Genomic DNA, 11,876 nt, shown 5'->3' with positions numbered 1-11,876 from the left:
AAACCCTCCTCTTTTTTTATGACGTCAGAGGTGTTCATAAACAGTACATACTGAGAGTTATGTGCTAATGCTTTCTGATCCAGATCTGATGTGCACTTCACCTTCCTGTGCTGCCTTTGCTCTGTGCTTCCCTACTGTGTTTGGCTCCACTCCAAAGGTGTCTCCAAAGCTGCTCAACTGCTCTCAAGATACACACACGTCACGCTAATCCACCACCTGAGTGTGTGTGTGTGTGTGCGTTGCGCCACAGAGGGATTGAGGCTGACTTACATCACGCGGACCAATACGGCAGAGCCTGTGCCTCCTGAAAACTGTTACAGCACACGGGATGAAAATGTCAGTGAGACATCAAACATCACAGCAGGATAAATTTGAGACTTTTTGACATTCTTCAGTAAACTGCATTTAGTTCAGATTAGTATATATTCGAGTTCATTATTCAGTTGTAAAAGGAAAAGGGAAAAACATGGGTCAGGAGGAGTTAAATACATCAGGATTTTAATTTTTATTGCTGCATTTTCCAATATTTCCTACATCTTACTTGAAAAAACAAACACTGTCTATTCAAAGAACAGTGTGTTTTGACAGTACATTTGCAGGTTAGTATGTGGTTGAGGTGCCAAGTCTGCCCCTCAGTGTTCTAACATGGTTTTGCATTTAAAGCCTCCCGCTGCAGGTGACAAAATTCACACTGTTGCCTAAAAACATCACATTTGGGTTCATAATAAATATCAGCTTATGATCACACCTGTACTTTTGACTCACCTGCCATAATTACACTGAATACAACAGCAATCAGTTTTCCCAAGACCGACATTAAAGCTGACCTTTGACCTGTCTGCAGAGAGGAAATAGAGGACTGATTGAGTACATTAACGTAGTGTATGTGTACATGGGCTTGACGATGTCAGTTATGGCAGGTACGCCTCCACAGCCTCCCTCACGATTGGCTGCTGCTCCAAATGAGACTCCGCCTCCACGAGAGAGCAACCAGTCAGCAAACAGACCAAAGCCAGCGGGACCACCTATGCGCAGGGAGAGAAAATATAATACAGCCAACCAACATCCAGCCATTCTGTCCTCCAGTACTTTACGAACCATACCGCCTCCTCACCTTGGTCCTGTTTCTGGCAGCGAGTGTGTGTGTGGTGACGTCAGATGATGCGATGTCCACTGTCAGCTTGTCCGCCTGGTAAATGGCCTTCAGAAGAGCTTCCTCACACTGGGATTCGGGACAACCGGACAGCTTCTGGAAGGAGAAGGAGACGACTCACTGTCTGTGATGGAGGCGGCTTAATGTCTCCTTTCCCAGTCCACAGAGTCAGACTCAGGGACAAATCAGTTGTGCTGTTGTGCGCCAACATGGTTTGAAAGTAGGGTAAAGAAAAGTAAAGTTTATATACATACTTTTCTTTCTAGATCATCTAAAATGGAAAAAATAGATCAAACTAAGCAAGGTTAAGTATAAACGTGGAGCTGCTTTTTTATGTGTCCACAGATCTTAAATCCCCAGAGGTTAACTGAGTACTTCTGTTTGGAAAAAAGAGAAAAGCTGTTCACAAGCTTTTCAGGTTGAGCACAAAAGCAGAGAAGAGTCAGAGGCACTCATCTGTGGCTTACCATCCAAACAAAGCAGGCAACTGCCCTAGGGTCTAAGCCCCAGCATTTCAGTACGATATGACTTGAGACAGGTCCTGCTCTATTACATAATCTTGTGGCTCCATCTTGTGGAGGGAAAATGTAGGTCCACAACCTTAAAAGGTGCTGTAAGTGACATTCACTGCCACTAGAGATCACAGTAGACCACTGGCACCTCAGATCCACACAAATGCATGCTTTGTTTATTCATTAAAGCTGAAAAAAAAACAATAAAGTGGTGTCTGAACACATACTGCTCACAAAATTCAGTTCAAACTGTAAAACTAGGCTGTGCTTTTCAAATATAGATCAAGACTGTTACTATATTGACCATTTAAAGCTTAAATCCTTTTCAGAAATATATTTCAGTGTACTGTTTAGCTGTACTGTGAGACAGATTTTGACCACATGGCCATCATTTTGTGCCCTGCTTGGAAACTGAGCCTCCCGAAACTGAGATCAAACAGTCAAACTAGACGAGAAATATTGTGACCGAGCAGACGCCATTTTGGCTTTCCAACAGAGGCTCTCGAAATTCGCTGTCAAAACAAAAAGGGATGCAGGAGGACAGAGAGGGACTCACATGTCCTGAGATGAATGTGTGGCTGTCCCGGATAAACAAAGAAGCTGCTATGACAACCACTGAAAGTTGCATATTGCACCTTTAATTATATCAATTTATTCTGAAAAAAAAGTTGCCAATATAAAGTTACAGTATAAGTTTTGCAAATTATAATTAAACTGTCATTTAAAGTGAGTTGTGTGCATTGAGGGGAACTTGAAGGCAACAGGGGCCTAACAGCGAATTTTTGCCCTGAGGCCCCAAAACAGGTTAGCCAGGCTGTGATTTTAACCCATTAAAACGTTAAAGACAGGTCATAGTAACCAACAAACATCCTCTTCACAGTGTGTAGTGAATATAATGAGTAGTAACCATGGAAAACACCAAGAGACTAAACTAATGACCTGCTACTGAATGAATATATTCAGTGGATTAAAAAAAAATCCTGGGTGTAATTTATATACCTGCAGTAAACGTGTGGCCCTGCCGTAGAGTTTGCTGTTGGTGACCTGCACGTCGATCATGTGGTTCTGGTAAATCTTCCCCTTTAAGACGTGAGCTCCGGTGCTCACGGCGTTCAGCTGCAGCTTAGTGGACAGCTCCCACTGCTGAGAGAGAGAGAGGCGGCATCGATTTTCTGCTCTCCGCATTTACATAAGCTACTCTGAGAGCAAACGATGAAAGCATAAAAAAGTAATCTGCCATCTAAAATAAGAGCTATAGAACACGAGAAATAAGAAAACACTGAAAATCAATAAAGACTAAATTAGACTTCCTGTCCGGCGTATTTATTTCTTTATGGCAAAACGCTCTGTTGAAGGAGAGCTGAAGACGAAGGAAGAGAGAGTAAATGAGGCTAAACAGTTATTCCTCATGCTCCAATGAGTCACTGAATCAATGTGTGTGTCCACGTGTGTGTGTGTGTGTGTGTGTGCTGTACCATGTGTAGTAAGCTCCCTGAAGCAGGTGACGGCCAAGTGATTTTTACTGACGATAAACACAACTTATCGATGTCGTCCTGCAAAAAAACAGACCGTGATAGATAGATAGATAGATAGATAGATAGATAGATAGATAGATAGATAGATAGATAGATAGATAGATAGATAGATACTTGTTGGACAGCAGCTGCAGTGTCTCCATGAATCTGATGATAAACAGCGTGGAGACTGGATGTCTTTTCTCTCACTCTGCGTGCCAAGTTGGCCACTTCACTGACATCGTCTGCGGAGAGAGAAGCCGTCAAGACATATGTTAATTTGAATTGGACGTAATCCAAACGTGGAGGGAAAAAAAAATATGTCCTGTCTCACCGGAGTGTGTGTAGATAAGGAGGACGGCGTCTTGGTCGGTGAGAGAGGGCAGAACCTGACGCAGGAAATCCTCATGAGCGATGCAAAAGTCAGGACCCTGGAGAAAATAAAACACATGGTATTTTTATTCACCTGCTTTAAGCATACATCCTGTAGTTTTATGTATTCTTGAAACTGTAGTTTTAGTAATTGTGACTGGTTAAAATACATAAAGATCATTATTTTTATACTGCCTTACAATATGAATTCTTCTTTAATCCATCAAATAGTGAATTTCAAAGTTAACAGGGTCCAAAAAGAACAAGTGAAAGTTTGAACACTTGTTTTTCTCTGGTTTCAGTCCAAAAAAGGCAGTGTGAAGTACCCTGGAGCACCAATCAGGATTCAGCAATATATAACCCTAAAGATTTTCATCACATCAAACTCAATCTTCGATTTGGTTTGTCTGTCATCGCTTGTCTCCTTTGTATAAAGCAGCGTGCATCATCGGTGACGGAGTCCGCCACTCCAGCACTGAATAAAAATGCTGCGCACGTGCACATGGGATTCATGGGAAATGACACATGCACAAACAGGAGACAAAGCAGAAGGAGAGAGCAAGAGATGGCATATGCACATATGTCACGTAATGACGTAGTCCCATAATTTAGCTGCTGTCTTTGTAAATGTTTCATTGAATAATGCATTGATTTTCTTGCTTGTGTCCACACTAGCTAGTGTTCCTCACTTTCAACAAGTTTTTCACACAAAGTAAAAACAAATGCATCCACAATGTTGTATGATTTGATGACAGGAGAGTGGTGCAGCCTGATCAACATATCTCTGTCTCAAAATATACTGAGTAATAAATTTCAAAAGGCCAAATTCAAGTAGTCGCCAAGCTGAATTAAACCTCCCTGCAGTCTAATAAAAAGACTAAAGCAGATTAATTGAAAACAGACATCATAAATCAGGTACAGTAGGATGTATTTCATACTAATCCTGTTCCGGGTTAATCTACAAGTCAGGTTCAGCACAGACAGATGTGCCATTACATGGTGCCAAATAAGAGCTGGATTTCACTTTAATTGGATTTGACTGGATTTCAGACATTTTAATACTTTGCAGGGCCGTGTAAGGATTTTTGCGGACTTGTTTAAGGCTCACAGACGAGCCAGAGCAGAAATCTCCATGTTTGGAGTCAGCCAGGACTGACAGCACTGCTGCAGAAGAAGTTCAGAGGGATGTTAGATCTCCTGCACAGTGGCAGTTTTTCATTGCAACAGCGCGTCGTGTCAGCTTCTCCATTTGCGATAACCGCATGTTCATTAATTCTCATTGTCATCGTTTGTTTAAACAGATGGCAATTCATTGTTTCCCTTCACATACCAGAGAAGTCAGGGAACCGTCATTGTTGTTCAGCTCTCCGTATCCCCCACTGACGAAGCCTCGAACATCGTTGTAGTCTTAGACGCACACACAAACACAAACATAAAGGATATATAATATGCAAATAGATGGTAAAATGCATCTCTGGTCATTAACCACAGATTGTTTTAGGTTTACTGGATCTTTTATGTGTGATTTTACACAATTTGTTCAGTCAGATGCGAATTAAGCCGCGTTGTTTTGCTGCTAATGAGTACATCACACTCTTCTCACCTGCTCCGAACGTGGGGTTACACTCGCTGGCGTCGATGAGGCCCAGCACAGCCAGGGAGCCCCAGCCCAGGTAACACACCCGCCTGCCACACCGCAAGCTGAAACACACACAGCAGGGTTCCAAACAGGTCAAATCTCACTCAGAAATAAAAACATGCAATTATATTTATTTTATGTCTGCAACACAGTGTTTAATAGCTCATGTTGCACCTATGTGAGCTGCCAGTTTTGTAGTTTTTCTCTCCCACTGGAAGCTTTGCAAGCAGCCAATCCACCTTGACAAATGTCTTTATAGTGAGTGCATTTCTACCTCACAACACATAAAATGTACCATTTTTCAGAAGTATTTTCACTACTGCTTGTTTTAAATCACTTTTATTTCACTGTTTCTGTGAAATGTTTGATGCAACACTGGCAAAAAATTTCAAGGTTAAACCGTAAGTTTGTAAAACAGGATGTTCCACCTCCGCCCAGCTGCCTCCACCAGAGCACTTATCCCCTCCTTCTGAGCGTAAGTGATATCCAGAGTTTTCTCGTACGCTCTCATGTGCTGCAGGATGCCTCTGGCGGAAAGAAACAAACACAAAGGAGCTGGCTTCAGATTTTTCTGCTACACAGGAAGATAAAGGGTATTTGTAGAAGTCATTACAATAAATGGTGTCCAATCTGAAATGTCATAAATAGCAGTAAATAATGATTGTACAATCACAGAATCTCATCTCTGCTATGACCTCTTGAGGTCAGCAACACACAACAGAATCAAACAATGAAAATGCTGCTGTCAGTTTGCTATTATATTTATATATATATGAAATAAATTCAAAAAACACATACAGATGCAAAATTAGCCAATGCACATGCAGCTATTTGTGCCTTTTCTGTATTAACACCATCACAAACAGCACGTGTGTTTTCAAAAGTGTGAGCCGATGCACTGATACATGTGTCAGTATGGGACTCATGCGCCTAATTGCACCGATCACTAGTAATGTGAAAATCATGTCCAGTCTTTTTTTTTTTTTTCATACAGATGTTTCAGGTGGCTCAGCTGCAGGCCAACAGCTGTCAACACAAAGAAGCACTTAACAAGCTGCAGGTTGTACATTTGGGTGCAGAGTGGGAGACTAGAGTTGCTATGAGGTGAGGTAACTTCAGGTCACCACAGAGAGGACCGCAGCCTAAGTGCAAGATGGAGTTCTGTCAACCTAGCGGAATAAATCGATTCAAACTAGTCATTTACAGTTTTGGAACTGTGAAAGCTCTAAACGCCAATCTATTCCTGTAAATTCAGGGTTAGACCATTAGTCATGTAGTTTAGCTAACAGCTAGCTCCTCTTATGTTAAAAAATACTAAGCATATTTCCCAAATGTAAAACTATTCCTTTCAGTATCATTGTGTGTTCCTGCATGCTCACTTGTGTGCGATGGGCGTGTTTGTGAAGGCAGCAGCATGAGCAGCAGACAGGACAACCTCCAGGAGGATCTTAGTGCCGCTGCCTCCCTTCATCCTGGAAGAGCCACTGATGGCCTCTGGCTGAGCACAAAAAAACACACACATTCACGCGCAGAGTCAAGAGCGAAAGCATAAACATGCACCGCCTTCTTGAGGACAACGAGAACAAGTAGGGGTTCTTACCCCAACTGCTGGGTTGATGAGGAAGGCCTTTTGACTTTTAGCGAGCTCCTGCATCCTTTGCACCAAACTGCGAAAAGTGAACGTGCAGCCCGGTATGGGCTCATCCCTATTGAAACCCACAGAGACGTGACAAAATATCACTAATTTACCAACCGTTTAATGATTTAACGTTAATGGAATGAGCGTCAAGTCACCTGGCCTGATGTGTAGGATTGAAACCAACCAGTACAGGAGTGTAGACCTCAGGGTGCTGCAGGCAGAAGGCCAGCTGACCTGCCACAAATGGAGCCTACACAACCAGTAGCACATTTTATTAGTCAAGTGTACAAGTTCCTGACTCATAAATTAACATCCTGTCCAACACAAAATTCAGATTCTGACCGGTAACAGTGACTTACAGATAATCCACAGGAAATACCAATGAACAAGACCCGCCTCTTTCCCTCACAGACCTGTAGGGCGCCAAAAACACACAGTGGTCAAATGCTGGAGTTTGCTAAAATAATGTACCACATTACACTCCACACCACGTCCCTGACCTTCCTCAGACTGAGCACGCCCGCTCTGGGGTCATCTTCAGGAGCTTCCTGGGAGGACAGCAGAGCTCTGAGGAAAATGAGGGAAAGACTTGATTTTAACATACCTGATATTAAGACAATAACACATTTAAAAGGAGAAATAACACATTCATGCTTTTACAGGTGAAAAGCTGAATTTATTAGTTATAAAATGCACATTTGCTCACTCTGATTAAAGAAAGAAAGATTATAATGCCAGCAGCTTGCTAACATTAGTTACCATAAGCCACAGCAAAATTTGTTTTATTGCTCAGGTATTAATTGCATAGTGTTATTTCCCCTCTCTTTGGGTGGGTTTTAAGCATTTTTCTCAAACAGAAAAGCAGCAAGTTCACTCAGACAGGTTGAAATAACAGATCTTGTCTTTAAGATTACTGAGGTAAAGATGGTTTATAACTAAAACAACAAAACCAGTGACAGAATATGTCAATATGAAGTGAATACGGTGCTTCATTTCAGTGTTTTTCAATGTAACACAACACCAACATACTTGTCTCCTCCTGCTATGATGTACGAGTAGATTGAATTCTGGTTAAGCTCCCTCAGCGCTCTGTTGAAACATGACTAACGACACACAAACAAGCAAAATACACAACACAGGAAGTCATTTTTCCATAAAACAAGTGAGATTAGAGCAGATGATTTCATTAAGTGTCATTATCCCTATATTACGGGCATAGTCTGACTTGCTCTTCCTTCCTTTACAATATCACTTTCCACAATCTTTTTTATAATAATGAGACCAAATAACTTCTAGAATATTTGGTGTGCAGTTGTTTTTTTTTTCCTTATTCCAGGTGTGCAGTGGGCTAAATCATGTGGGGGGTATTTCAGGACCACTTTTACCGAGACGAGGAAAGCCAGTCGACCAGAAGTCCCACATCCGCTCAGTACAACAATGCTGTCCTGTGGATCCTGTTAGAGAGACAGAAGACAGGTCTTACAACATGCCTGACTGACCAATAGTAATACAGACAGACAGAGAGAGACGGAGAGAGGATACCTTGAGAATGAGCTCCACCCTCTTGGCGACCTCCATCAGCGTCCCCACCACTTGTTCACTCGAAAGCCTCTAAAAAGAAGAACAACCATTTCAGTTTAAAAGAAACTTTAAAGTTTCTCATTGTTTCTGAGATAGCTTGTACCTGGTAGGTGTCTCCTGTCTCCTCTTGAAACATCTGGGCGTCACAGGCCTGTAACATCCTCACAATGCAGTCGGCTGAAGCTCGGTCGATGTCACGCGTCAGGGGATTGGACTTCTCCGAAACAGGAAGTGACGGCTCGTAATCCGGGGACTGAGAAACATAAAACATCAATTTAAAGAATAATTCAACATATTTGCTGTCTTCAAACTGCCGTACCAGCTTCAATCTAATCATTACGACACAGTGCAAACTGAAATTTGGGAAGTTTGGGAGCGTTATATGAGAAGATTGATGCCACCCTCATATCTGTGTGCTCAATTTAAAGCTTGAGTCAGCAGCTTAGCTTATCTTAAAGACAAGAAACTAATGAAAATACTAGCATGACTATGTCCAAAGGTAACAAAATCTGTCAACCGGCACTTCTAAAGCTCATTAATTAGGTACAAGGTACAAGGTAGATTTATTCATCTTTTTACAACACAGGGCTGTACAATGAGTTTACATTGTAAGCGTAGCGTTAAAATTATGTCACCTGGTTGAATAAGTAGAAGTCAAAGAAAACAAACTATTTTGGAGGGTGGATTCTTGAGGATGAAGCTGCTCCTCAGTCTGGTAACGCAGCAGCAGATACTTCTGTATCTCCTGCCAGACGGCAGCAGGATTAACAGGCTGTGGTTGGGGTGGATATTTGTCTTTTGTGTGGCAAACTATTTCTTAGCCAGCTACAGACTTCCTGTGTTGACGCTAGCTAAGCTGTGAAGAAAATCATACAGGAATTTAAAATATTTTTTCTAGTTATTTAAACTTAAAACTTAAGGTATTTATTTTCAGAACTCAGAACTTGATGCATTGAATGAACGTACTGTACAGTGTTAAATCAACACTTTTATTTTCAGCATGCATTAAAACTGCATAAAACTCTCTTGAGACCCTTCTTTTCATAGCTTAGAGAAAACATATGATGGAAACTTGCTCGGTGTCTAAGATATTAATTCACTGGTAGCAGTCACATATACCGTCTTGGTGCAAACAACTCAATTAACATCAAGAGCATTTTATTTGCTTTAAATTACCTCAACTTGTCCTTTCAAGTGCAGTAAACTTAAATTTTTAATTCAGCCCAAACACTAACATTGATTATTTTTACAGTGTAGCTTCATATTTACCACATAGACATAATCATGGCATCAATCGTCTCATCTAAACCTGAGCAAGAATTACACATTTCTTTAAAATTTGACTGCCTTACCTCCCACGCACGCATAGTGGAGAGACTACAAGTCCAGTCTGATCCTGCCATTGTGCATGAGTCTGTCCTTTCCCGTCAAAGATAGTTTGTCTCAGGAAGCGTCCCTCTGTGCAGCCAGTTTCCTTTTTGTCAGTTGCAGGGATTTAAAATGAAAACCACAAAGTGCTTGGCTCTATCTGTAGTGACAAAGTTCACTTAAGGACCTTTGAGACCGAGGAGTGAAAGGAAGTATGGATTTCTCTGCTACACACCAGCACAAACACCCAGAGTATCTGTGGATTAATAGCGGAAGTCATTCTTGCAGCTATTTTACAGGAAATGGGAGAGAAATAAACTTCTCTCAGTTTAAGAGAAGCAGAAATGAAACATTACCGATCCCTGATTGCTAAATCACAACATGCACTACAGCCGAACCAGTCGAAACATGTAGATCAAACTAAAAAAAACTCAGCACATTTAAAAAGAGAAATCCTCCTTGATCTGAGCTCTGGGAGCGTTGGATCGCAATAGATAAAAACCTCTGACAAGTTCCATCATTTTCAAACATGCTTTTCAACCCCACAGTGTACAAAAGATCCAACTGACTCTCGGCAGCGTGAAAATATTTACACCCCAGCAGATTGTGGAGTCTAATGCATTTCATCACTTTCACTGGACTCTGTCAAACTGTTTGCTGCAGTGTGCCTCACTCCTCCAAAACTCCCACTACTGTCTCTCATAACTGTCGGCTAATTTCTGTTTGTGACACAGCGGCAAGGACATTTTTCAAATCATGTTCCATCAACAACAACAACAAAAAAAAAGAAAAATATTTCTCCTCGCACTTCATAACTCCTGTCACCTCATTTGTCCCCCCACAAAACAGATTTAGTGTACGCTGTAAAAGCCCACGGCTGTCTCAGTGATGCATTTGTACGACTCATTACTGGCTCACGCTGATTATTAATATTATCAGACATCTGAAGTACAGTTTGGTGTTAAACCTCTCTGAGTCAGCCAACACCAGAGCTGTGCGTAGGGCTGTGAGGATGACTCGCCTCATCGTGACACAGAACACAGAGCTGCTGCTTTGAAAGCAAAAGTGATCGCAATCGTGTAAAGGTAAAGCTCAGCCAACCTGCTGACATGAAGAGGTAACAACTTTTAAAAAGTTTTTAGCCTCAGGCAAATGATACATTAGCTAAATAATGATTTATGTCTCTTGTTTGCCTTTTTGCTTGAAATAGCTGCCTGTTGCAGCTGATGGGTGCATTGAAAGTGAAATTGAATCCCTTTCCATACAGAATAATCATTTGTTCAATTGTTAAACATTAATTATAGCAGTTTTTTCATCCACAATGAAAAATTATTCAACTAAAAACAACAATCATTGTCAAGCTATTTTATTTCCCACAAAAGCTCAAAAATTCACAAGTGAGATGTTAAAAAATGGATTTCATCTCAGAGACAAAATGAAACTCTCAGGGACCTTATTTCAGGCATTTAAACCGAAACCAAATCAGTTTTCAGCCGGGGGGGAACTCTGGTCGGTCAGAGCTGACTCTTCAATTAACCTGAGTGATAATCTTTTCTCCCACAGAAGCAGAAACAGATGGTGAAGAGGCAGAGATGCACAGGACATCTCTGCTCCACTCCCTGCAGTACATTCTGACTGCTTTTGCTTGTTTTCGCTTTTGCAGGAATTTAACAAGCAATTTAAAATGTAAACGCCTGCCTTTAACAAGCGTCTGAGCACCGAGGCATGCAGCCCCTGCTGCAAATGAACTCACTATCCTCTGTGAATGATGTCGCAGCAGACTGACCAATCAATGACCATGTCTGAATTTAAACATTACACAATCTCGAGCACAGTGTTTTGTTCTCTTAATGCCTAATTTGGAGGGTATAGTTATTTATTCCATTTTAGTTCCTTTTGCATCTCAGTAACATGTTTTCAAGCTCTTCATAAATAATAAATTCTACTAGACCTGAGTTGATCCTCGTGTTCCCGAAAGTCTCAATTCAAGTCAAGCCTGCTGCAGCGCTGCACTGCACAATGACCTTGGCACCAAACCACGAGAGGTCCTTCGATTTTGAGGAAGCTGCAGGACCCGCTTCCATCCAGCTTCGGTCTC

General features: G+C 41.5%; 1 protein-coding gene across 1 annotated transcript; it reads right to left on the bottom strand.

Annotated features, from left to right (window-relative positions):
• Nucleotides 1-486: 486 nt before the first annotated feature.
• On the bottom strand, nt 487-10,019 carry gckr (glucokinase (hexokinase 4) regulator). The gene is made up of 19 exons (XM_084713465.1): nt 9,763-10,019; nt 8,514-8,663; nt 8,372-8,440; nt 8,215-8,283; nt 7,859-7,932; nt 7,330-7,396; nt 7,189-7,242; nt 6,985-7,079; nt 6,791-6,896; nt 6,570-6,688; nt 5,619-5,717; nt 5,155-5,252; nt 4,882-4,958; nt 3,514-3,610; nt 3,315-3,424; nt 3,141-3,218; nt 2,665-2,808; nt 1,115-1,249; nt 487-1,025 (listed from the first exon to the last, which is right to left on the bottom strand). Exons 1-19 carry the CDS (start codon nt 9,811-9,813, stop codon nt 912-914), a joined length of 1,806 nt encoding a protein of 601 aa, XP_084569591.1. The 5' UTR covers nt 9,814-10,019; the 3' UTR covers nt 487-911.
• Nucleotides 10,020-11,876: the final 1,857 nt, after the last annotated feature.

Source organism: Lutjanus erythropterus, chromosome 24, assembly GCF_056507025.1.
Source record: "Lutjanus erythropterus isolate fLutEry1 chromosome 24, fLutEry1.hap2, whole genome shotgun sequence".
Taxonomy (NCBI): domain Eukaryota; kingdom Metazoa; phylum Chordata; class Actinopteri; order Lutjaniformes; family Lutjanidae; genus Lutjanus; species Lutjanus erythropterus.
This window is presented reverse-complemented; position numbering and strand designations above follow the sequence as displayed.

Coding starts and splice junctions, on each gene's coding strand:
- gckr (XM_084713465.1), bottom strand. CDS start 9,813: ATGGCAGGATCAGACTGGACTTGTAGTCTCTCCACTATGCGTGCGTGG. Junction 8,284..8,371: donor GGGTGGAGCTCATTCTCAAG/GTATCCTCTCTC, acceptor TCTCTCTAACAG/GATCCACAGGACAGCATTGT. Junction 1,026..1,114: donor CTGCCAGAAACAGGACCAAG/GTGAGGAGGCGG, acceptor CCCTGCGCATAG/GTGGTCCCGCTGGCTTTGGT.